Source organism: Netta rufina, assembly GCF_964035555.1.
Source record: "Netta rufina genome assembly, chromosome: 2".
Lineage (NCBI taxonomy): Eukaryota > Metazoa > Chordata > Aves > Anseriformes > Anatidae > Netta > Netta rufina.
The window spans coordinates 110,531,203-110,555,745 of NC_140124.1; the positions used below are offsets into that span (position 1 = coordinate 110,531,203).

The following is a 24,543-nucleotide window of genomic DNA, read 5'->3' on the forward strand; positions in this document are numbered from 1 at the left end:
ATGGATTTTTTTTTTTTTCTAGATGGGGAACAGGGGCTGGTTCTAAAAGCAGACTGTGGTCCCATTCTTTTGCATATTAGTGAGGGGAAAAAAAAAAAAAAAAAAAAAAAAAAACTGATCCTGAAATTTTCACAAGAGCATCTGTGGCACTGCCCTAGCTGACAGGAAACCAGACCAGGTTGTAATAGCCTCTGTCTCTACCCAAATTTAAGCACAACAAATAAAACCTCTTCCTTCAAAAGGGGGTTGGGTGGGGTGGGGGTGAAAACATTGTGGGTATATTTTCAGACTGCAATACTCGGCTGTTTGCTCAGAACGGGTACATTTATGCAAGTGTACTTTCTCATACATCCAGTGTTTGGAACAAGAAGCAAGACCGGGCTGTATCCCAACAGGGCTTGGAAAAGGCTGTCTGTCTGTTTCACAGACAAATTCACGTTATAGTTACTAGGGGTGTTGAGGGGCAGGGCATAAACACGGGTTTTTAGACCCTGCTGGGCTTGCACTGGGGAAGTCACCAAGTCCCTGCTCTAGAAATAAGCGGCTCCGGTCTCTGCAGGAGTGAGCTCTGCCACCAGCTAAGACCGGCATGGCAAACATATTTTTATTATTTATTTATTTATTTATTTTTCTGCTAGAAAGAAAAGAAACAGCGGGCTTTGTGCACAGCCCCAGTCGCTTGGCTGCTGGGAGGGAGGGAGGGAGGGAGGGAGGGAGGGAGGGCAGCGGGCACACACACCCCGGCGCGGTGATGCGAAATGACGCAACACCCCGCGCAGACTGAGGAGAAAAGAAGGAAAAAAAAATAAAATAATAACAAAAAATAATAACAATTAGAGCTTGAGGTACGAACTCCCGGCCCGCCCCGCGCATGCGTGGCCGCCTCAGCGCCTGCGCCGCTGCTGAGGGCGGGCGGGCGGCTGCGGGGACGGGGCCCGGCCGCGGGCACCCGGCGCCTCCGTTGTACCCCTGAGGGGCAGGGGGAGCCGCTCCCTCCTCCTCCTCCTCCTCCTCCTCCTCCTCCTCCTCCTCTTCTTCTTCCTCCTTCCTCCTCCTCCTCATCGCCATGGCCGGCTCGGAGCAGCCCCCGCCGCCTGGGCGGGAGGACGGGGACTCGCCGCTGCCCGCGGAGGACGCGGAGCTGGCGCTGGCCGGCATCAACCTGCTGCTCAACAACGGCTTCCGCGAGTCCGACCGCCTCTTCAAGCAGCACCGGTAGGGTAGGGGCGGCGGGCACCTGCCGCCGGCTGCCATCTTCCTAGCTAAACATGCGGTGCTTTTACACTGCAGAGCAGTGCCAGGGAGTAAAATTGTTCAGATTCCTGCTCTCAGAGTGCTGTTTAGTCCTCCCTACGGAGGAGGAGCGAATACGCTCTGCAAATTGTTCCTTTTCTTACCCATATAAATCTTACCTCATAAGCGCAGAAACTTATCTTTTTTTTTCAGGTCCAGACTTTGTGTTTGGTTTTTATCCAGAGGTGCCTTTAGGTTGAGTGTGCTGTTTGATCTTGGCCTTCAAACGCTAGCCGCGGAGAGTAAATAGGAATTCCTTCGTAAGGTTAAGTGGTTTTGCGATTCATAAATTAATAATCACTGCCTTGGTTTTTAAGTGACTGTGAAGATCTCTAGCCCTGCCTGCCTTATCCCGGAATTTGTAGCAGGGATCCGCTTACTGAGAACCAGCAGGCCTTTATTGAATTGCAGGTGAGGTGTGTGCTGCAATTTCGTGTACAGGTAGGAAAGAAAACGCAGCAAAATGTGCTTCGTGTCCTGTAAATTTGGATTTTGGTGACGTGGGGAAGGTCACTTTTGTCAACAGCTCTCAGTCCAATACTTGGTTTTGGATGCATCTTTAAGTCCTTGTGGGACTTAAGTAATGCTGTTATATGTTTATTTGCATGTGCCCTCAAGTGAGTATGGTTTTGCTGGTGTGTGCTCGAACTTACGAAGTAGAACCCATCCTAAATGGGACTAGCAGGCTGAGTGAGCAGCTTCTGGGAGCTCTCCGTAGTGCAGTATGAATGGCTGTCATTTGCAGCATTAGAGCTCAAAGCTGTGTGAAGAAGCGCAGCTTTTTGAGCTTAACTCCACGTGCGTGTTGTCTGTTTTTCTAGTGACCTTTGTCATTGAAAGCGTTTATTAGAGACTGCTGTCTTTGCAGATCGTGTAGCTCCGTTTCAGAAGGTTAACAGTTAGCAAATGACTCTTAGAAGTGAAGGGAGGGGTGGAAAAAAAATGCCTTTTGGAAACTCCTCAAGACCCTATGAGGTTATTTATTTGGAAACTCAATTACACAGCAAAACTTCAGTTCCGTTAGCCACATCATTTGAACAGTTAAAATCGTTCCCTAGAAACTACTATTTTTGCTTCTGCTTTTTATTACTTATTTCACTATTGCTTTCGTTACTCCTTCACTTGCCACCTGAACGATCTTGTGAAAAATCAATTCCAATCGATGCTGCCATGGGACAGTGGGCAGACAACCTTGAGGAGCCTAAGGACAGCTGTTGTTCCAGAGTGGGCTAAGTCTGTTTTCTTTGCTCCTCTACGTCTTCAGATTGTGCAGAAAGCTGTCCAAACCCCAAAGCTGAAAACTGGTCGTAATGCAGGCCTCGATGCAGCAAAGGTAGAAATTGCAGCTGGTTTTTGTTTTACTGCAACAGTGAAGTCGTGCCTTTGAAGAGTGGTGGTACTTTGGGTTGTTTGTTTACAGAATCAATGTTTCCCTGTCATGCTGAGGCATAGTTAAGAAAATATGGAGGTTTTTGGTGTTTACAGCTGATATGTATTGATTTAGAAACTAAAGAAGATGAACGTGTCTCTTGTGTCAGATGCAACATGTAGTTAGAGCTGCACTGATGGCCACTGCAAAGCCATTACTCTTTTGTCAGGAGTAGCTTGTGACTTGTATTTTTGTTGGATTATACTTGAGAAAAGGTAACAGGGTTTGAAAAAGCATCTGCGTAAGGTTTTTTGTGAGCTGTTTTCAGGAAATCTCGATTCCCCACCTGCTAGTAGCGAGACCCATCTGAACATCAGTCAAAAGTAAACAAGTATTTTCATAAACCTGCAACAGACAGCAGCACTGCCTTCGGTGCTCGCAGCTTTGCCAGGTCACCGCAGTGCCAGCTGATAGCTGAAGTTGCCAGGTATTAACCTTTCTGTTCAATTTCTGTTCATTTTGGACAGTACCGATGGCATCCGAGTCGTGATCGGGTTAAGCTTGAGCCTGTGAAAGTTGCAAGAGACGTGAAGGTTGGCCAAGGACAAAGCCACTGGGGATGGAGCCTGCAGTCGGCCCGTGGGATGGCGTTTTGGTGGGCCACGCTGGCGAGAAAGCTGGCAGGGAGTTTTTCTTTCTGCTTTCTGGCTTTGTGGATTCCTCAACGCTTCAGAAAGGAAGAAGCTGTCAAAAAGCATTTATTTTTGCTGATTCTTGGCTTTTTTAGGTGCATTTGCAATTCAAAAATGGTTTAAAAACTTCCCTCAGCTAAGAGGAGAGAGGATTGTGTCAAATATAATCAGAAGCCTTTTAGCTGGATGTTGACTCACAGCGTAAAGCGTAAGATTAGCGATATTACAAATCCAGCAGCCTTCTGTCTCCGACTGCAGAACCTTTTGTCTTCTTGCATGAGCGACTCTTGCTTCTGAGAAGGCTTAGGAAAGCTTTCAACCTGTGTGTAAACAGAAGGAGAAATGGTGCGAGGTGGATAAGTATATGCTAAGGTCTTCTCAGAAGAAGAAAATGAGGACAAAAAACAGGAAAGGAAACATGATTCTGCGACGAAATGCGTACAGGTTTAAAGAATGGGACTGGGGTAGGAAAACACACTTTGTGACCTGTTGTGGTAAAGGAGAACATGAAGAAAAATGGAAGGAATGAAGCGGAAAATGAGAGAGATACTTAGCACGTATATTTTGACAAGGTGGATTTTTTAAAATGATGTTTTGTGGTCGGCTTACTGACAGCCACACAACCTCCAGCAGTGACCAGAAATTCCGTTGTGAGAGGTGCTTGAAACTAATGTCACTGAGGTAGAACACGTGGCTTGAGATAGTTTTGATCCAAAGACAAGAGATGAAAACAGATAATGGGAATACAAGGTGCAGTTAAGCCAGCACCGCTCAGCAGGTAGGATATGGGGTAGCTGTTGTTGAAGCGTGTGTTACAAAGGAAACCTGAAGGGCAGAAGCGGAACGAGCCTGTGGAGATTTCAGCAGCATCTCTAAAGATAAGGGCGGGCGCCGAGGTCGGTCGCTTGGGGAAGGATGATGGCATCTTGACTGACAACACGAAAACCAGTCACGAGTGCCCTGATAGCAACCCTGGGAGCCGTCGTTCGTGAGGGTGACAGAAAAAGGGCTCTGTGTGGGGGAAGCCATTTGCAGCAACATATGTGTGTAGTAAACGTGTGCCTTAACGAGGTACCGTGTCGTTTCTTGAGGTCAGCCAGAGTGCATTGCAGTAAACAAGGCGCATAAAACTAGGATTGGTTTTCTCACGTTGTGGTTGGGTTACAAAAACCTTCGTGTTGTGCATTTTAAACCTGCAGGCGTGGAGATGACCACGTTGAAGGTGACAGCTCTGTGGCCTTCAGAGTGGCAACGGGTGGTGTTGCCAAAACAAGTGGTGAAAAGGGTGGAGGGAGGGAAACAGACCCGTGTGCCTTACAGAGAAAAAAACTGGTGGCTGGAAGTTCATGGGAAGATGACAGAAAGCTACATGAAAACCCGAGTGCGTAGCTCGGGCGTTAGAAGGCAGAGCTGGTGGAGACTGCAGAAGAGGTGTAGTAGGTGGATCTTATTTTAAAACCCAAGACGCTAACTTTGCAAAAGACGGGTAGCACAAGGAATCTGCGCTCTTGCTAGTATAACCACTCTTTGGTCTGCTGTCCTGATGAATTATTTCAGCCTGTTGTGATGGCTTGGATCAGAGACGCTAAGAAGTGATGTGATTGATGTCACTTAAGCTGCTATGGTTTGTCCTCGAAAGGAATTCGGGTCAGGTTGGTTGAACCTACCTAGTGGAAAAAGATTTTGAAGTCTGTGGTTCTTACAGATTAAGCACGTGTAGCTGGACAGTTGGTACAAGTGAGTTAATAAAACCAGCTTGTCTCTCAGCCCTGTAACTACTTTTCAAAGCAAATGTGGAATTTTAAAATGCTTCTCGTAATTCCCAGTGATTTAATGTTCGTGTACGTCCAGGCTTAACAGCCTGAGTTAGAGCAAAACAGCAACCCATTAATTTACAGAATGACAAAACAAATTAGGTGGAAAAAAAAAATGGATAGGACAGGGCCACAGAATCATTCTTTTTGTATTCCTGAATTTCTCTTCTGGTTGGATATTTCTACTGGAAGTGGAAATACATCTTAAGTTCATTTAAAATTTGGGAAAAAATATAATGTTATCCTAATTACGAAATGCAAGCTAAACCTAAATCTGACGTTTGCAGTTCTCAACCTATCTTAATGCTATAATTCTTTCATGTCCCTTATGTTGCATGAGCTATTTCACATACCAGTGTTGGCTTCAATGTTTTCTCATACCCTTTGTAGTCTCACACATCATTTCTGGAATCTCTTCTAAAACAATTTTTGGTATAATGACCAGAAGATCTGTATGTTTTTGCAGTGAATTCCTTACCTTTTTGCGTATGCTGTGCTGCTGCTTGTTTTAAAATATTCATTAGCTGCTTCTATATTTATCTATGAACTTGCATGATGCTTAATTTTTCATTATGCTTTGCTCTCCCACTTTGGAGAAAAACGATTTGTTTTGTTCCATCTTGAGCATCCCCATGTGCGTGATGGCTGGATTTCTTAACAGGTCGTGGCTGAAGCAGCAGTGCCTAGAAAAGCCAGGGGTTATTCTGGTGGGTTAATTATAATATAGTGCTTAAATATAAACCTGAGCTAGACTATAGTAGCTTTGGAAGCTGATATATTCTGAAGTGAAATACTATCATGGAAATAGATGTTGACAAAAAAGGAAATACTGGGAAATAATTGATTTTTCTTTTGATGTGCTTCAATTCTGATTATTTTTAGCACAGCCCTCTTTTATCATTTATCTCAGTCTTATTAAACAGAGGCTTAACACTTCTGAACGTTATCAGCACGCGTGAAAAAGGGGCATGGGGAGCACCTTTCTTCTGAAGGGGGATTGGCATCTTAAGGATACGCCACGAAATGAGGTGACTGACCTGAGATTTGTTGGGAGAAGCATTGCCTCATGTAACAACACTTTATATAGCTGGAAAAAAGATCTACTTTGGCAGACTTAAGTTTTGCTGTACATACCAACTTGATTTTGTGTCTAGCAGCTTTTATTGTGATATCTTGTAAAAATAGTGTTCATAGCACACCCTTTTCAGTTATAAAAGTATCTTCCTAGCCATAGTTTGACAGGTGAAGTTCAAACATTATTTTACAAAATGCATCTGGAGAGAATAGGGGTGATACAATATTCAAAGATATTTCTGAATTTCTGTAGTAAGTCACATTTTGCTTCTAATTTTTATTTCAATGTAAAAAAAAAAGTAAAAAAAAGTTATAGTATCTGTTGAATTATCTGCTCAAAAAGTGCATCCGAGCTATGGCCCTTTCTCTCTTCACTTGCCACTCCTTTCTGTGTAGAAAACTCAGCAATTTTCCCAGTATGGTAACACGTGGAGGAAAGAAAAAGGCTTGGTGTCGTAGTATTGATGTTGGTACCTCTATGCTAAAGGAAGAGCTTAGGATTTGAGTTGCTAGTATTCCCAGAAAGCCAAGGTGGGAATTTGGCCATAATACCAATGCTTACAACCCAAATGGTGCTAACAGCAATGAAAGAGCCTACCTGTCATTGGATCAGGATCAGCATCTGCTGAAGTACCACAACGTACCAAACACCCAGCATCGGTACGTTATCTCAATTATTTCTTTCTATGACTGTACTTCTTAATCCCTACTGCTGAATGCACTTGAGGGATTTAAGGGAACAATATCTTAGTGCTGAAGTAGCGTTTGCTCTTTATCTGGTATTGTTTGCTTTATATTCATCTCATAAATTGCACAGACTTGATCTTCCAGACGCTTATGCCTTGAAAAGAGATGGGTATATCTGGCCTGCTTCAGCCCTTTAAAAATGCTTGGGTACTTCAGCTCTTTTCGAAGCTGGAGAAAAGCAATCAATTACGTAAAATATTTAGGGCATTTAATAACGTGCATTTCGGTTTGGACTTTTTTTGTGTAGCATCTCTCTTAACCCTAAAGTGTGATGAATTTGTCTTGAATTAGTAGTTAGTAATTAAAGCCAGCTTTGCTCATTGCTATTTATTTGGTTCATTCACAGGGCAGCTACACGTTCTGTCATCTGAACGGCCATGACATGTTTAAATAACGTGATGTCATTTAAATGTGCAGAGAAAATAATGATAACGTCCAGCTCAGTGACAGACATCATTAAGGTTTTATGATGCTCAAATGTCAGTGGAGTGGGTGCGTAGCTACAAAGACCAATATTGCCTTTGCAGAAGGCCTTGTTGAAATAAATGGTCACACAGTATTTAACCAGGTGCCCAAGCGGAGCCAGGTGGTGGATATAAGCTCAGCTGGTTCCAGAAGCAAAGTGTTTGCCCTGCGCAGGTGGCTCCTGAGTAAACACTTGTATGCTGGCACAGGTAAGAATAAAAGTATCGTGGCAGAGGGAGATCTAATATTTTAAGGTCTTAGTGGTTTGGAGTTGCTCATACTGCTGCTTATCGTGTTTATGCTGAAGTTTTTGAGAGCAGTGCTTTGGCAGGTTGGTGATACGAGCCTTGAGCTTAAATGCTCTTCCAGACTGGGGTGAATTTAAATAGGTTAACCTCACTTGGGACTCCCAAAAGTTGCACTATGGCATGGAAGGTACTTTGAAATAGTTTGAGGTGCTCATCGGGAGGTACTTTGAGGTAGGTGGAGAATCACAGGGTAACTCTGGAGGTCGTCTCGTCCAACCCTCCTGCTCAGGCAGGGCCGCTGGTTGCCCAGGGACTTCTCTTCACTCGATGGAGGTAATAATTGCTGCCTCCGGTGGGGAAGGCAACTTGAGTAGTGTGATGATGTCCTGGCATTTGCTTGTATCCAGTTGTATAACTCAGTCGGTGTCAGCGTGGCTGATGTTTTGCTGTCAGTGTTATCTCAAGTGCTTCCTCTTGTAAATCTTAACAGCTTTGGGGTTTGGGCGAAAGACGTAAAATCGCGTCTGCCGCTGAAGGTCACTGCAGCACGCATTGATAAAGGTTTGGAGCTGAGGGTTATTTTCTTGGAAGCGTGCGCTTCTCAGAAACTTCCTGTCATCGTTAGTCATGTGTTAGTGGCTGCTGCGGCTGTACGGTGCCATTACAGACTCATTCCTAACCCTCGAGGAGAAGATAATCCTAAGCTGGTGAAGAATTTGTCCTTCAACAAAATATTTGTGAAGATTGAGCACTAAGCAGGGTTGTTGAAAACGCCCTTAGGATGCTGAATTAGCATTCCCTGGTGATTTTGCATGAAGCTGCGACTACGGTTTCTGCCCAGTGGCTGGGCAGGAATATGGCAGAAGCACTGGGGAAGAATTGTACATGAAGTGAGCTGTGAGAAAAACTTCTCAATTTTACTTAAACAGCTATACTTGAAGATTTATCTATTCTAAATATTTCTTTATTAATTGTTATAAACACATCAGTATCTTTTGTCACCGTGGAAAAGCAGCTGACTCGACTGTAGCTAGCCATCGGACCACTGTAGTGTTAAAATACACCAAACAAAAATTACAAAGGCTTTCAAAATGTGTATTTAAATACTGATCCCTCCAGGTATACGTATACACTGTAAAGAACAGGTTCTGAAGTCCTGAAGGAAAATGATTTTTTTCAAGATGTTTGATCAGCGTGCCTGAAGTAGTGTATGTATTGAGCTGCTGAATAAGAGATCACGCAGTTTCATTCTCCAGTATCTCACTGTTTGTTCTGTTTTAATGGCTTTGCCCCTAAATGTGGCCCTTGTCCACACTGCTCTGTTTGACACTATTGCTCCCATGGATAGGGGATCACTTTACCTCTAAAACTGTTTTATTTCAAGCTTTTAAAGCGTCAGTAACTACTTCTGCAACAGAAGGATCCGTGTTTATAAATATTCATAGAAAATGAATAACGGGCTCGAATTTAAAATATTTTCACAGGCAACAATTTTACTGTTTGGTCTGTAATTCCACAATGTTTAATTTTCATTTATGCTCTGCTGGAAAGATTCGTGTATTCCTTGCCAAGCCCTAAGGAATGTGCGGAGGCTACTTTCTTCTGAGAGCCAAATGTGTGCTGCTGAGCATATCTGATTGGCTTCTACGTGCTTAAAAAAAAAAAAAAAAAAGTCAACAAACCCTCAAAACCTTGGTCTTGCTGCACAAAGATTTATTAAGAGTGTAAAACCAAATCTACAGGTATTTTTTCTCCAGGTGTTCAGCTGCTTGGATTTGAATTACGTCATTTGAATGCCCTCTCCAGAGCCGTGCCTGATAGCAAAGGCAGATCTTCGGCGTGGATGCGAGCTTAATATTTGAGCAGTGCATTCCAGGGATTGTAATGAAAAGTGCAAACCTAATTAGCTCTCTATGTCACGCGTTTTTCTTTTATTTTCCCCTCTTTTTGGAAGGCTGTTGTGGTTGACTGCTTTTAATTCACGCTGATAAACAATCTGGAGAAAAATCCTGTTCTGAATGGTTTTCAGTATGAAATATTCATTGTCTACAGATGCTGAATAAGGACTCTGACATCTCATTGTGATAATAATAATAAATATATGGGTGTATGTGAAGACGTATATACACAAACCAAGCTTGCCTCCCCAGAACTGCTTTCTCTCCATATGTGCAGGTCTAAGGAAGCTCGAAAATGAAACAATTGGTTTACTTTTGAGCTTTCTTGAACGTGTGACATAAGTGTGGCTTTGTACATCATGACATAAGCATACAAATGTCTCGTGATGATCCTTTCATCAGCTCCAGGTGCGTGGTGTTGAAGATGCAGGAGCCGTGCCCTGGAAACGTGTCCTGGAGGATCGATGCCCTGCAGCAGAGGGACGGGGCTGGGCACCACGGTCTGTGTGAGCTGCAAAGTGGGTTAGGAGACGGGCACGTAGCCTCCACAGCAAGCCTTCGTGCCCAAAGTGCCCGAGGCAGCAAATCTCGCTTGTGCAGCTCATTTCTGCCGCTCTTCGTGATGCAGCTGGTGCTAGAGAGCAGTCCAAAGGGTGAATAATAGCCGAGGCATTTGCAGGCAGCCCTTCTGGTTGGCCTGGCAGCAAGGAGCAGAACACCTGAGCTGGTTTTCTTTCGAAAAAGTAATTAAAAGATGTGGCGAAAGTTATGCTGGTCTTAAATGGATAGGCATATCCAGAGCTGAGCAGTTAGATAAAAAGGAAAGGGTTGTTCAGATCTACCATTACCCATCTTCTCATTTTTTCTCTTTTATTCTTGCTCTTCACTGCATTTTTGGACTGTCAAATCAAGCTTACCTCTCCTTAAATACTGGAATAGAAGTTGGTGTTTGTAAATATTCTCTTATTCCAGAGCATTGTGTGTATTTTATCCTTAGCTATCCTATCGGTCTCTGTCCTATCTGTTCTCTGTCCTATTGCAGTGATATATGGGCACATAAACTGACAGTCCGCTGCTGAACGTTATGCTTCAGTGGTACTGCTGAGATCATTAAATTATTTTTTTTTTTTTGAGAGCCTTCTGCCTGACAGAGCCTTGTGGTCTATATGACGGCAGGAGTCATGGAGCTTGAAACCTGTCCTGTGACTTTCCAACACTGGGGCTGTCTACATTTTTTTATCTAGCAGTTCCTTCACCTCTTCTGTTGGGAGGGTTATTCCGAAACAGTCAATCATCTTAAAACTATTGTACATACTATAGGAAGATATGATCTTGAAAGAGATCAACTCAAAACCCATATGCTTTGTAGGAACTTCCTATTTCTAAAACCTTTTGCTGTGTGGCCTGTGATTATTATTATTATTTTTATTATTTTTAATCAGGATACAATTCATGGGAAGAGGGGAGACGTGGGAATCTCTTAATAGAATCAGTTAACGTTCATCTGCTAGGTCCAAATTGTAGTGATGGACCATAAAGAAGAGAAAGATTAGTGTTTTTTTTAATTTAATTTAGATTAATAGAATCACTTAGGTTGGAAAAGACTTTCAAAATCATCAAATCCAAGCAAACTTCTGGAGCTTTTATTTTATTTTTTTGACCTGCACTGAATGTATTTTGACGGCAGTAGGTGCTTTAAAAAATTCTACAGCTTAATGCTTGAAGAAGTTATTTTTAAGGATATATTCAAATCCTGGTAACAATAATGAATACATCTGCCCATGTGTAAATGTAGTTTGCCTTTACATTTCCATTATATTTTGCAGAATAACACGGTTGTTGTTTGTAACTCGATACAAACCTCCCTCTGGCCCCCGAATTTATTTATAGAAGTATAATTTAAAATTAGGAAGTGCAATATTGATCTTTACTATAGGAAAGATGCAAATGTAGTTAACGATGCTTTGTTTTCTTTACAGAAACCATAGCCCGTTAATGAGTTTTGGAGCCAGTTTTGTCAGTTTCTTGGTGAGTAGATGGGAACAGAGCAGACATCTCTTGCGGTTCATGTTTGTATGTGAATGCGTGAGTTCATAATGGTGGATGCTCTAATCCCTTTCTTTTTATGAGACTTAATTTTTTTCCAAGTTACAGCTTAAGTGTAGGTAGAAAGCAAGTCATTATGTTATATAAAACTTGTTTACTCATGTGGTTTAAATAGAAAGAAAAGGTTCCGTGATGCAGCTTCTCAAACATGAAATATTTATGTGCTCCATTAAAAGAACCATAATAAAACCCTCTCCTTAATGAGCAGTAGAGGTAGTATTAAAATAACAATCACAAGTACCATTTCCCTGATAGCTTTTGCTACTGAAAATTTCTTCATCCATATTGCAGGGTGAAAGTTGATCAAGTCATGTAGCTTCCTTTATGAGAACTGAGAATATTGGCTAAAGAGTCATAGACTCATAGAATAAGAGTCATAAAATTAAAATCTGTTGAAAGCTTTTCTTTTTTTTTTTTTTTAATTGTATTAAAATGAGAATATCTTTTAAAAACTGAGCAGGTACATTAGAAAACATTTGGATTTTGGTTATAGGCTGTCCTTATTCTGACATTACTGCTTAACGTTCAGTTGCACCAGAAATTGTCTACGGCAGCACTTGTTTTAAAGACAGAATTCATTATAGTATTCCAGAAATACATATGTTGTAAACGAAACTAATTTGAATTCTCTGTAGTGTCTGTAGACTTTGCAGCATGGAATAAAATACATTGTGCCATAGGATTTGGTTTTGAGTGGATGGAAAGGAGGGGAGAGGAGGAAGGGAAGAGGGAGAACCTCTCCGGCTCAGTTATCTGAACTGATGCATTGAACCAGGATAACATCGCAGTGCAGCGTTTGTGGATCTTGACAATATCTTGCTTAGCTACTGTTCTAAACATAGCTGCAGCACTCTGGGTCTGTGTCATTCAGAGCTTTTGTTTAATAAAGCGTTAAGAAAAGAAGGTACTTGTCCTTAAAATTCTTTCTAAATTGGTTCAGTGATAGTTGGTCTGGTGCACGTTTTCTTTTGTAGGAAGGAAAAAAAAAACCAGCAACCTTGTGTAGGAATTGTGGATATTTCTTACAATGCAATAACTGTTATTTATTACTGACTTTGAAGGCCTATTATTTACGTAGATGAGCTTTATAAAAGCAGTATCTGCACAGATGTAAATCATGCCATACAATAATTGAAAGCTTTTTATAAATTCTTCTTCCATATAACGTAGTGTGATAGTGTATTCAGTTTGACAGCATATGAAGTTTTATTAAGACAAGGGAAGGGGACTTAGTTACTATGTTCTGAGCCACAAAATTTTGGGAAAGCATGCTCAAATCTATAGTTTGTTTCCATGTAGAAGTATATATATTGGTATATGTGTGTACATTAATATGTTTTAAAGAAAGAAAATTTTATTGTCAAGGTTTTCATGAAAAGTTTGCATCCCGTTGCTTGTGTAGAAATAAAAATAATTGGTTTTTATTACTCAAATCTGTGTTCTCTTTTTGGAAGAATGCCATGATGACATTTGAAGAAGAGAAAATGCAGCTGGCGTGTGATGACTTAAAGGCTACAGAAAAACTTTGTGAGAGTGAAGAAGCTGGAGTCATTGAAACAATCAAGAATAAAATTAAAAAGAATGTAAGAACATTATTTGTAAAACATGGAATCATGTATTGGATAAGTATTTCTGGAAGCTTCCTTTCTGTGCTACTTGTATTTTGGTTAGATGGTTTTTGATATGCGAAGGACAGTAGAGTTTAAACAATTAAATTTGTCACTTTGAGACTGCTGTTTTTTATCATCTTAAAAACCTTTGTTAAAAATTTTGTGCTCTGTGTTTGTGTATTCCAAACAGGTTGATGGACGAAAATCTACTCTCTCCATGATAGATCGACTGCAAAGACAAATAATTGTAGCAGACTGTCAAGTCTACCTGGCTGTGCTCTCATTTGTAAAACAAGAATTATCAGGTGTGCTGTGGCTTCGATGTGTTTAGATGTGTTTTTTTTGCATGATATCTTTGAAGTGGCAAGTGGTTGGATGGTGTATGTTCCTGTAGAAGCATAAGAAGCGTTGGTGCAAAGATGCTTAGCATCTGAGTGCTTCCCTTGGCCTGCAAGATAAAAGAGGCTATAAAGACCTGAGGCCCAGGCCACGTGGGAAAATCTTGGTGTCCCGTATGCATTACATTCGTGACAACTTCGATGACAAAATAGCAGCGAAAGTAATTTTAAATGAAGTGTGTTGAACTGCTGAATCAGCTCTTATTCTCTGGCCACTGAAGTGTGTCCTTGTGTGCCAAAGAGCTTGGTTTCTTTCTTGTTGATTAAAAACTTCCTTGCCTCATCTGCAAAGCTATTTCTAAGGTTCTCTTACATTTTTGGACCTTGGAAGAGGTGGCAGCCACAACTATCAGTGAAAACCCTGCTGACCGGCTGAAACAAATCAGGGAAATAACATTATTTAATATAATTATTTAAAATACCACTAAGATCTTCAGTCAAGGACACAGTGCTTTCTGTGATGTGCAGATTTGGTTTCTTCCAAGCCAGGGCATCAGGAATGTGTTTGGTGCTAGCTAGAAGTAGTTCAGGGCATATTTTTGACTGTTGTATCAATGTATAGTGCTGCAGAAAGATTTTCGTACTAGTTTTGATGCTGTTCTGGGTTCTTGCTTTTTTTCTTTTTTTCTTCTCCCCCTCCTCCTCCTCACAGTTATTCATTATATATTCTGCAGCTTTGTAACTGGGTTGGGTACTATAACGGAGTGGTGTCTGTTCCCTTTCTTTGCTGCTGCTCAGAGAACTGAAGTGGGTAGCAGAGTACTGCAGACCATGCAATATATTTGGGTTATTCTACTGAGTAAAAAATAAACCTGAAATCTGTGGTTAAAATCCAAGTGGCTAAACGCCATCTCAGTGACTGTTAGTTACTGCCATTGTGACACCGTTTAGCTAAACTGTTCTGCTATTTTAGGATTCTGGGTGTATTATCTTTCTGATTATGCATAAACATCTTTTTTTATGACGATGATGTTTCTGTGCAGAAATAGCAGCCACAGTATTGAAACTAGTCTCGTTTCAACCGGAGAGGCAGATCAGCAGTTGAGTGAAAAATTTCTTGTGTTTTTCATCGTGGAATGGTTTGACAAGAAGCATATGATGACATGCAAGCTGCTTTCTCATATGCCTAACACATTTTAGATTTTCCCCTCCACCCTCATGGATGTAACAGAAATAGTTCAACAAAAAGTTAGTAATACAGCAACTGAAATTAGCTTCCAATAGCAATATTGAGCTACCTTTTCTTGATATTTACCTTTATCTTTGATTTGTCAGGTCATCACGGACCTGACAACTACTTTCAGAAGTTCTTGCTGCTGAATCTCAGTTCGGTGACTGGGCTTCGTTTGTTTATGTTCAAAAATCATAATTACATTATTTCAACGTTAGAATATTTTATCGTAGCATAGCAAATCTGTTAAGGTTGTGGTCCTAGTGAACTCTTAATGGCAGCACACTGGTGAAAATAAAAGCCTCAAACTATACCTTTCTCCACATCAAGTCACTTTTACTTGACTCGTGGGCCAGAATGTGGTAGTTTTTCAAAGCTATTAGCAGAAACATGATCCATAGGATAAGTAAAATGTTTTTTTTGCCCTTATTATTTGTCTGCTGCATTGCTAGGCAGAGTTGTAGGAGTATTCATCTTGTTGTGAAGCACATACTTTTTGGCTGCACAGAACATCTTAAAAGATGACCTAATTGCTGAAAGTTGGAGTAACGTTAGCCTCACGATGCAGCTGAATCATGGCAGGGGGTTGCATTTTTTCGTATAGTGCTTTTAATATGGAACTCACGTTACAGGATTAATTTTTTTAATGCTTTCTGTTCATATTGATAGAACCCTTCTGTTACAACTGAGATAATAAATTTTGCAATCTTCCTCGCTGTGATTCTTAAGACTATCAAACTAACTTCATCCCTTCTTTGTGTAACAATAATCCAAGAGGCAGTAATGTAGGCAATGACCATGCTTTCTCTGGATTATTTTTGCTGTAATTGGAAGGAGTGTCTCTAAGCTTTGGGATCGTTGGTCTACTATTGACAGCACTTTCCTGTTATTTGACGTATTCCATTTATGATCCAATTCTGGCATTGGTTGTAACGCTGATCTCTGCAAATTTGATGATATCCGTTTAGAACACTGCTGCTATATCCAGGCTTTCAATTTCTCCCACTTTCAGTCCTCAAAATCCTTTATCAGTTCAGTTCCTAACTCTCAGGGCTTTAGGACGGACAAAATGCTGTTGTCTACTTGTGCAGTTCATGTGTGCACGCATACTTTGTGTTTATTTTCTTTTTACCACTTTTGTCAATGCCCAGGGATGTGCTATAACCAGGACGGGTGCTGTGCCAGTAGGCAAATCAGACATGGTTATATTCTGGAGTCATGCCCTCCTGTAAAGAGCGTAGTGAGACTGAGACTTGTCATATTCTAAACTAAGAATAGTTGAAGAAGTTAGACAACTGGAAAAAAAAATAAAGCAAAATTTAAGCATTCTTTTATTTTTTTCTATGATTCTTTAAATTATAAGATGCTGTATTTCCCAGTTTAGGGCAGGGGGGAAGGAATGATTATTTTGAAAATCTCATTGTCTGACCCAAAGGAAGATGGCATGTGTTTTTATTTTACTTTTTAATTTAATTTTATTTTAAACTATTTCTCCATCAATTTTATTTTAGTACGATTTGGGCTTAAGAGGCAAAATCTCTTTCAAGCTTTTCTTTTTTTGCCAGGCAGTGGTTTCATCTCTGTTCTATAGCGGGGCAGAATTCAGCATTAAGTTGTTTCGTTTTCTGTATTTCTTAGCAATTGTATCGATAGATGGCTACAGGAAAGTACCTTTGTGTTGCATGCTGTTTTAAAGCCTCTGTTGGAAAAGCACTTAAGTTTTTAGTACTCAATATGAAAGATCTCATCTGTATAACAGAGGTAGCTCTTTTTGCAAAATTATTTCTCTGCAATAAACTAATTTAATGCAAATAGAGAAAGCATACTAGGATATGTGAAACAGTATTTACTACTTGCTGTGTTCCAATTCTGAAATATGTTTCTTGCAATATTTTTTCGTTGCTCTTTAGCGTACATAAAAGGTGGGTGGATCCTCCGAAAAGCCTGGAAAATTTACAATAAGTGCTATACGGACATTAATACACTTCAGGAAATATATCAGAAGAAAACAACTCAGGAATCCTTGACTTCTGATGCTGCAAATGATAATCATATTGCTGCAGAAGGTGTAACGGAGGATTCGCTAAACAGACTGAAAGGTGCTGTTAGCTTTGGATATGGACTTTTTCATCTTTGCATATCCATGGTGCCCCCAAACCTGCTCAAAATCATCAACCTGCTGGGTTTTCCTGGAGACCGCCTACAGGGGCTTTCTTCACTGATGTATGCAAGTGAAAGTAAGGACATGAAGGCCCCTTTAGCTACGTGAGTAGCTATATTGAAATGCTTTGGTAGATAACTTAGTACTGAAAGTAAGTAAATGGGGGAAAAGAATCAAAACCAAAACCGTCATGTTGCTTTAAAGAAACCAACAGCAGGTAAAATAAACTTGTAGTTTATTGTTTAACATGTCATGGTTTAGTAAATCCGTCACTTGCTAGTGATCTGTCTGCCACTAGTTGTCTACGTGTGTGGGGGGTTTGTCAGGATTGTATTCTTCAGTACCTGCTATTCTAATGCCTAGTAAACTATATGCCAGTAAGGCTCGGTAGGTTTTACCTGTGAGCTATGCTCTCTTTGATGGAGAGTGTGCTGCTTTATATGAGAGTGATTAATGTCAGTTACTCATCCTTATTGATTTCAGTTATTTATGGTTATTATCAGCCAACGATCTCTTCTGTTAAGTTTTTTATTTTTAGTAAATTGGGAGGTGTTCCCTTACTGTCTTTCTGATCTGCTTGGAGGAATGTTTGTGTGTATTTTTTTTTTAAATTTTTTCTCAAGCCTTCATACTCTATTCAGGTTTTTTTATTGGGTGAAAGGTTAGCCAGATTTTATAAGGCCATTTATGAGGGTAGTTTGTTACGACATTCTCTCCAAATTAATACTTGTATTGCTGAACCTATTTTAAGTACTGTCAAATGTCACTTCTGAAGCATTGACAGCAGAGTTAGTCCTTTGTGCTGGAGGAGAACAGTTGTATTTCTGGATGTTTAAGAAACCTTAAGATTAAATGTTCCTGTTGATTTATTTTGTTGCTTACCTGGGAAAGAGACTGGCATTCCCTTCCCCAGAGTGACAGTAGAGGTGGGGTGGGTGCTATGATCTTGCAGAGCTTTGTGCTCTGCCCTTGCTTCCAGGCATGATGTAGGTCATGCAGGAATCTGTGCTTCCCAACACCAGACAAGTTTCTGTTTGCATTGATTTCCGTATGTGGGGGTGCGTGGTGTTCTTTTTCTTCTTTTTTTTTTTTTTGTTTCTTTTCCTCATGAACAATTAATTCATAATGTTCTCCTGGGAAGGGTTCTGTTTTAAAATCTGTAAAGACTCAGTTGGTATGGTGCTTTGATACCAAGACCTTGATGGTTACTCTGCCTTTGGATGATATTTGGGTATCGTATGTTCAGCTGCAGTTTAGGAACACAGTGGTGTATGGTAATAGTACGTTTGTTCTAATGTCAGGTAATATAAGAAAAGATTCAAATCCTTTGTCTTCCAGGATCATTTGAAAATTTGCCTACGTAGAACATTGCACTGACGTGTCTGTTTGCGCTGTAATCATTTTTCCTCTTGTGTTTCTTTTAGATTAGCTTTGTTGTGGTACCACACAGTTGTTCGTCCCTTTTTTGCTCTTGATGGCAGCGATAACAAGGCAGGATTGAAAGAGGCCAAGGAGATTCTGGCAAAAAAAGAATCCGCTTATCCAAATTCTTCTCTGTTCATGTTCTTCAAGGGAAGGATACAGCGATTAGAGGTATTGCATGTTTCTGTTCTTCTCACTGATTTTTCCCCACCCATCTCCCCATGGTATCTGATTCTTTTCTGTTGTGAATGAATTGTGCAAGCATCAATAAATCTTGACTAAAGACGTAGACGTATTGAAAGATGAGAAAGAAGAAAGGATCAGCTTCTTCCTAGCTGCAAGTTCACATACCAAATCAGCTCTTCCACTACTTCTATCTGAATTAATAGCACTTCAAAATGTGTTTTGTTTCTGCTTGATGCATTTATAACTCCATGCTACAAGAAACTGCTTCTGGTCACTCATGAGCTTCTTGCGGTATAAATAGCTGTTTCAGTTTTGCTTGTCAAGCTGAAATCTGAGTATTATCTGCTGAGCACACGGCATTTATCTTCCGCTTTTCATTTTATACATTGTTCACATATAGCTAATCATCCTCAATAATTTCCCTTGAATAATTGCTGTTGCTTTTAAGAGGACAAAACAGGATGTTTTGTGTTGCTATGGTGAGCTGTGACCCAAGCAGAATGTATTCCTTGGAAATGTGTTTCTGAATGCTGTTAGAGAGTGATATTCTTGAAACGCTGCAGCAGCCCTGTGGTTTTTAGCTGAATTATCCTTCAAGGATCTCTGATCATCCAAGATGGTGATGAGTACTTTGAACAACTCAGCTTCTGCATTTATCTGACCAGGATATTTCTAAGGCATTTATATCATCAAGAAAACCCAGCAAAAAAGTGTAAAACCAGAATATTTGTTTCAATACCATAGTTAAGAGCTAATCCAGATCTTGATGTTGGTGGTCCCTTTTTTGCTGGGGTTTGCAGTTAATTCTCAGAAATGCAGCTTGGTATTTTGAAGGGGGTAGCGGTAGTAACAGAGCAGAGGGGCAGTTTTTGTAGGCATGTTCTTGCACGTGGTTTAATTGTGCGGTGTGGTTTGATTGCTTTGTCTTTCTGGAAGCAACGGTGCCTTTGGGGAATTGATAGATTCTGGATGAGTGTCAATTTTGCTTCAGAGCAGAATTCTTTACCTGCTATTTTAGAGTATTTGTGTTTAAAATGGTGCTGTTAATAGACAGCAACGTTCAGTTCCAAGTGAAATAGTTTGTGCTGGAGGCCACGTGCCAGCGTTAACAAAGTTAGTTAGCTTAGGCAGGCAGAATGAAATGCTCTAGGCTCTGTAGCTGTACCATAGTCAGCAGAAAGCTTACTGGTTGCTATCAGGAAATAAAATGGCCCTTTTTTGTTTGCATGAAAGATTTCCATTCAACAACTATTCTTTTTCCCTGCTGAGACTTTGCTCTGTATAAATGCCTTACGTAAATACCCCAAGCTCTTCTGGAGGCTCTGTTAAGAAGGTGCAAGTTTTATTTGCTCAAATATTGTTGCCATAATAGTGAAGGCAGGTACGTTACTGGATGCTCCTGCAAAGTCTGGGAGGTACTTACATAGCTGTCCTTGAATTTATTGATAAGCAGGTAGGTTTAAATTCTTTCCATCTCACATACTATTTTGAGATGGTTTCATGTAATTTGGAAGTCTCTGCTTTATCCTGTTTAAGATGTGAATTATACCAGCTTCAGTTCAAGGAATATTTTGCAACAGTAAACATTTGGTGGTTTTTAACAGTTCTGGGTTAAAATTTAAGTGTACATGGATGAAAGGCTCATATGCTCATACACGGAGGAACTTTTATGTTCTGAAAATAAGAATTGGGAACGGTCACTGTAGGGTTTGGATTAGGCCCTACTAGCACTTAGGCCATCAGGCACTTTCTTTCTAAATAGCCTTTGATCTTAAAAAGATGTGCACTTTTTGTAACTTTCAGATGATGGTAAATTTGACTTCCATTAGTAAGTCAACTCAAAGAGAAGGGCTTTGGGGTGTTGGTGGATGTAAAACTCGCTCTCTGATGAGCTGTCAGTGGGTGCTTGCAGCCCAGAAAGCCGACTGTATCCTAGGCTGCAGTCGAAAGAAATGTGGCTGGCAGGCCAGCAGATCGAGAGAGGTGATTCTATATTCTATAGCATGTGAGTCTGTAATGGTTTGTGCTCCAAGGAGCACGTATAAATATTAGTAAATGTTTAACAGAGTTTGTTTTTTTTAAAATGTGGACTCATATTTTTGAGAATTGAAGTCAGAAGACATTTGGAGACTCTGTATTGTATGAGTGGAGGGAAGGGAGGAGGGTGGTTTGGGAAAGCTGCAATGAAAGCGCACCAGAAAGTTAGTAGGGATGGGTGTAGGCCTAGCATGCAAAATCTGCTTTTCTAAATGGGGGACAAATAACCCCTGTCTGAAATAGTTTTTAAGAACCACCACCACCAAAAACAGTAGCTTCACGTGGAGAGGGGCAAGATGACTCCTCTGTCTGGCAGCACGCTCTGGGGCTGTGTACGTAATCACCTAGTCTTTGGGGCTGGGCCAAAAAAAAAAAAATCATGTTCTGAGGCTTGATCTGTAGAGTTCAGTTGGTGTAGGCGCATGTTATGAGGCTGGAGAAAAAGTGCCAAGTACTCCAGCTGACTGGCAAAACACCAGTTTTGCCAAAAACACTCAAGGTGTGTTTAATCTGCAGGAGCTTATGTATTATCAAGGTTTATTTTCAGAAATTGTGCTAGCCTCTGCCATTACTTGCTCAAGGCTATAAAATATATAAACCTCTGTTGGTTCAGGAAGCTTTCTTGGCTCTTCAAGCTCTGTAGATGGTTGTTCTCTGTAATTTGAAGTCAAGAAATGAAAGATTATTGTACTCACATGAGCTTTAATAATCCTCTTCGTGGTTATGTAGTTCTATATATTACAGGTTTTATGGATTAATCTTTTCTTTTGTCTTTGTCCAAGAGAAGCGTGAGTGATGACCCTTTAAGGAATTACAAGCGTGTATGATAATGAGAGCTTAAAAACCAAACCAAACAAAACCAGTCAGCCTTGATGTTCTACTTGCTGACTCCTCTGCCTGTATAATTCTTACTGTTTACTCTCTGAAACAGTAAGTAGATGGTAATGAATTTATTGTAAGAATACTAAGAGTAGTAGTATTCTTTTACTAGAAAGAATACTGTCAGGAGAAAGTAGAAATTCATATTCTAGCATGTTGTCACAATCCCTGGAGACAATTGAAACTTTATAGAGGAGTGTCTCAGGAGCATATTTACTGAGCTCAACGCTTATGGAAAACTTGCATAGAGAACACTTTGAGATCTGGACAGAGAAATGGATTGTAGGAGGTTGCAAATCCACTTAGTTGAATGCTCATGTTGTTAGATGTTCAGTGTTTCACGTGTTGCCCTGTGTTGGTGTGTCAAATTGCAGAAAATGATGTAATTATCCTTAGTTATTGTGTGGCATAACAAGCCCTGCAAATAAATTATGTATATTTTAAATACTTTTAGTGAGTTTTTTAAGTTTTTAGAAGGTGAAGTATCTTCCCGGAGAACTAAATACGTAGACTTTTTCATTTTTTCTCAGAAGTTTTCAAAATGAAATTTTACTAAATTTTGAAACATCTTAGTGCCAGAGATCAAGTTTTAAGCCCCCTTTCTTATTTATCTATTTTTTTCCCCCTCCCCCTCCTGTAAGACTGAGCTGATAATACTTTCCAGCCAGGCATGTTGGGTTGATGCAACATTGGTATTTTTTATTAACGTATAACGAGGAGGCTGTGCTTCTACAAAACTGAACAAGCTGTATATTGCTCAGGCTCCCTGGAAATTTTAAGAGCAATTATAGTAGAAAACAAAAAGACAGGTGGGTTGCATTCTTCTTTCATGCCAACAAGCATCTTTGTTTCATCATGGCTTTGTTTTTGAAGGATGCAGTGTTTATGTTGTTACAGCTATGGCTGCCTTTGCTTTGTGCTGTCTTGGTGCAGTGTATGTATTCTGTGGTGAAGTTGTCGTTCCTTAGCAACTAAAATAGCTTTCCCTGATCAGACAAAGAAAGAAATCTGATAAAATCAATCTAGATCTAGGGTTGGGATGGGGAGCAGGGGGCGGGGCAGGGAGCAGTGGCACGTCTTAAGACACGACACTACAAACCTTTGCAGGAGTTTTAGATTTCATTTACAGTGTAGTAGACATTATCTTGTTCAGGGGCAAATATCTTTTGTAGACATTTATTTGTTCAGTTTTGTAGATATCTGCAGGCAGCAGTGAGTGGTCTAAGGATTCTTTAACACAGAATTGCTATAGCTGTATGTAAGAATGAATATAGGAACCCCCTAAAGCAACTGTAGGCCATGTTGGGAGAGATACACAGCGTATATATACATGTGTGTAGAGTAAATGAGTATAAAATGAGCTAAATGTTAATTTGCATCTTCCTAAAGGCCTCAAGCCATTATGATGATTGGTATGGAGAAGTCTCTGGGAAAACTAGAGATAAATGCAGTCAGAAGAGCTATCATTCTAGTTGTTACAAAACTATCAGCACCTTTTTGGATTCAATTGCAGATAGGAATGCAGTGGCTGATCTGGAAGGCTGAGGAATGTAACCTGTTGCTGATCATTATTAAACTCCTCCAATATCCTGGCCCTGCCCCATTTTTTTCCTCTACATATTTGACTTTTTGAAGGCAGGTTCCTTACTGTATGTTTTATTATTTTTTTTCTACATGGTAGAATTGATGATTATTACCTTCCGAGTAAATGCTTTGTTTTCTTGTCTAAGGTTTCATTTAAATATAAATCCAAGTTGCTTTATATTAGTGATACTTCCTTTTTGTCTTTCAGTTTGCCCGTTGTATTATATTTCATGTTGTTAGTTTGAAATAAGTTGGAAAAAATCTATTAACTACTGATCCTTTTCCAGATGTGTGCTTACCATTGTAAATAAAGGCTTTGCCATAATTTACCCATACTCGCATTCAAAAGTGATCAGATCTAAAGAGAGGAGGGAAGCTTGTCAAAGGACTTGCAATGTGGATCTGGTGTATGAATGAGTATGATCCCTTCTTCTTCAAACTGGTAGCTCTGTGGTGACGTTAAATTCTTTTAAAATCTAGAATCAAATCAGTTTTGAGTTTTTCCTCTCACTAGGATGTTTTGCCTCTCATTAAATCAAACCTGCAATCAATATGACAACCTTTTTTTTTTTTTTTCCAATGTGTGTTTATGTAGAAAATCAAATGTGTTGTTTTAAAATCTGTTAGATAATTTGATTTTTATAACTGTAGACATCTGACTTTATTTTCTTTTGCCTTTGTTAGTGTCAAATCAATAGTGCCTTGACTTCATTTCATACTGCTTTGGAACTTGCAACAGACCAAAGGGAGATTCAACATGTCTGCTTATATGAAATAGGTAAATTGGATTTTTTTATGCTATAAATGTATCACTTTCAAGTTTTGATTAGTAACTTCAGTGAAGAAACTGGATTATTTTTATTAGGGTTACTAAAAGGTTTTAGAATGCTGGCCTTAGTCTTGGTTGGATTATGTTGATGATAATCTTGATGTCTTGTGTAGGGGAGTAGCATTCAACAATCAGTTTATATTTGCAGAAAACTTTAAAATTATAAGTGATGCATAAATCATAGAGTATAGAATCAGAGGCAAAAATAGAGTATAGAACCAGAGGCAAACTGTTCACCTACACAAGATTCATTAAAATAAGCAATGATTTCATCTACTTTGTCAGTGGAAGCACTGTTTCCATGCCAGAAACTAATAGGTCTAATGGAACTTCATAGATTGCAAGACCTATATTTCATGTTTCACTTCATGCTACTGATGTAAGAAAATGAACAACAACAACAACAAAAAAGTTTCATTGTATGTTTTTTGTTTGCATAGAAGTCTTTAGAGTAGAGAAAATATGTTGAGTCAAGCTTTAAATGTCTTGTCATAGTCAGGAGGAATAAGGGGAGCAGGGGATAACTGTAAGCATTAGCATTCTACAAAACACAGCCTTTT

At 40.0% G+C, this 24,543-nt stretch overlaps 1 protein-coding gene across 1 annotated transcript in view; it reads left to right on the forward strand.

Moving 5' to 3' along the window:
• The first annotated feature begins 1,067 nt into the window (after positions 1-1,067).
• The window catches only part of TTC39C (tetratricopeptide repeat domain 39C), a 32,535-nt gene continuing 9,059 nt past the window's right edge, over positions 1,068-24,543 (forward strand). The window contains exons 1-7 of the mRNA XM_084281443.1: positions 1,068-1,215; positions 11,580-11,628; positions 13,161-13,289; positions 13,507-13,621; positions 16,796-17,150; positions 18,471-18,639; positions 23,839-23,932. Coding sequence (XP_084137569.1) covers positions 11,596-11,628; positions 13,161-13,289; positions 13,507-13,621; positions 16,796-17,150; positions 18,471-18,639; positions 23,839-23,932 — 895 coding nt within the window. The 5' untranslated portion in view covers positions 1,068-1,215; positions 11,580-11,595. The remainder of the gene's footprint in view (positions 1,216-11,579; positions 11,629-13,160; positions 13,290-13,506; positions 13,622-16,795; positions 17,151-18,470; positions 18,640-23,838; positions 23,933-24,543) is intronic.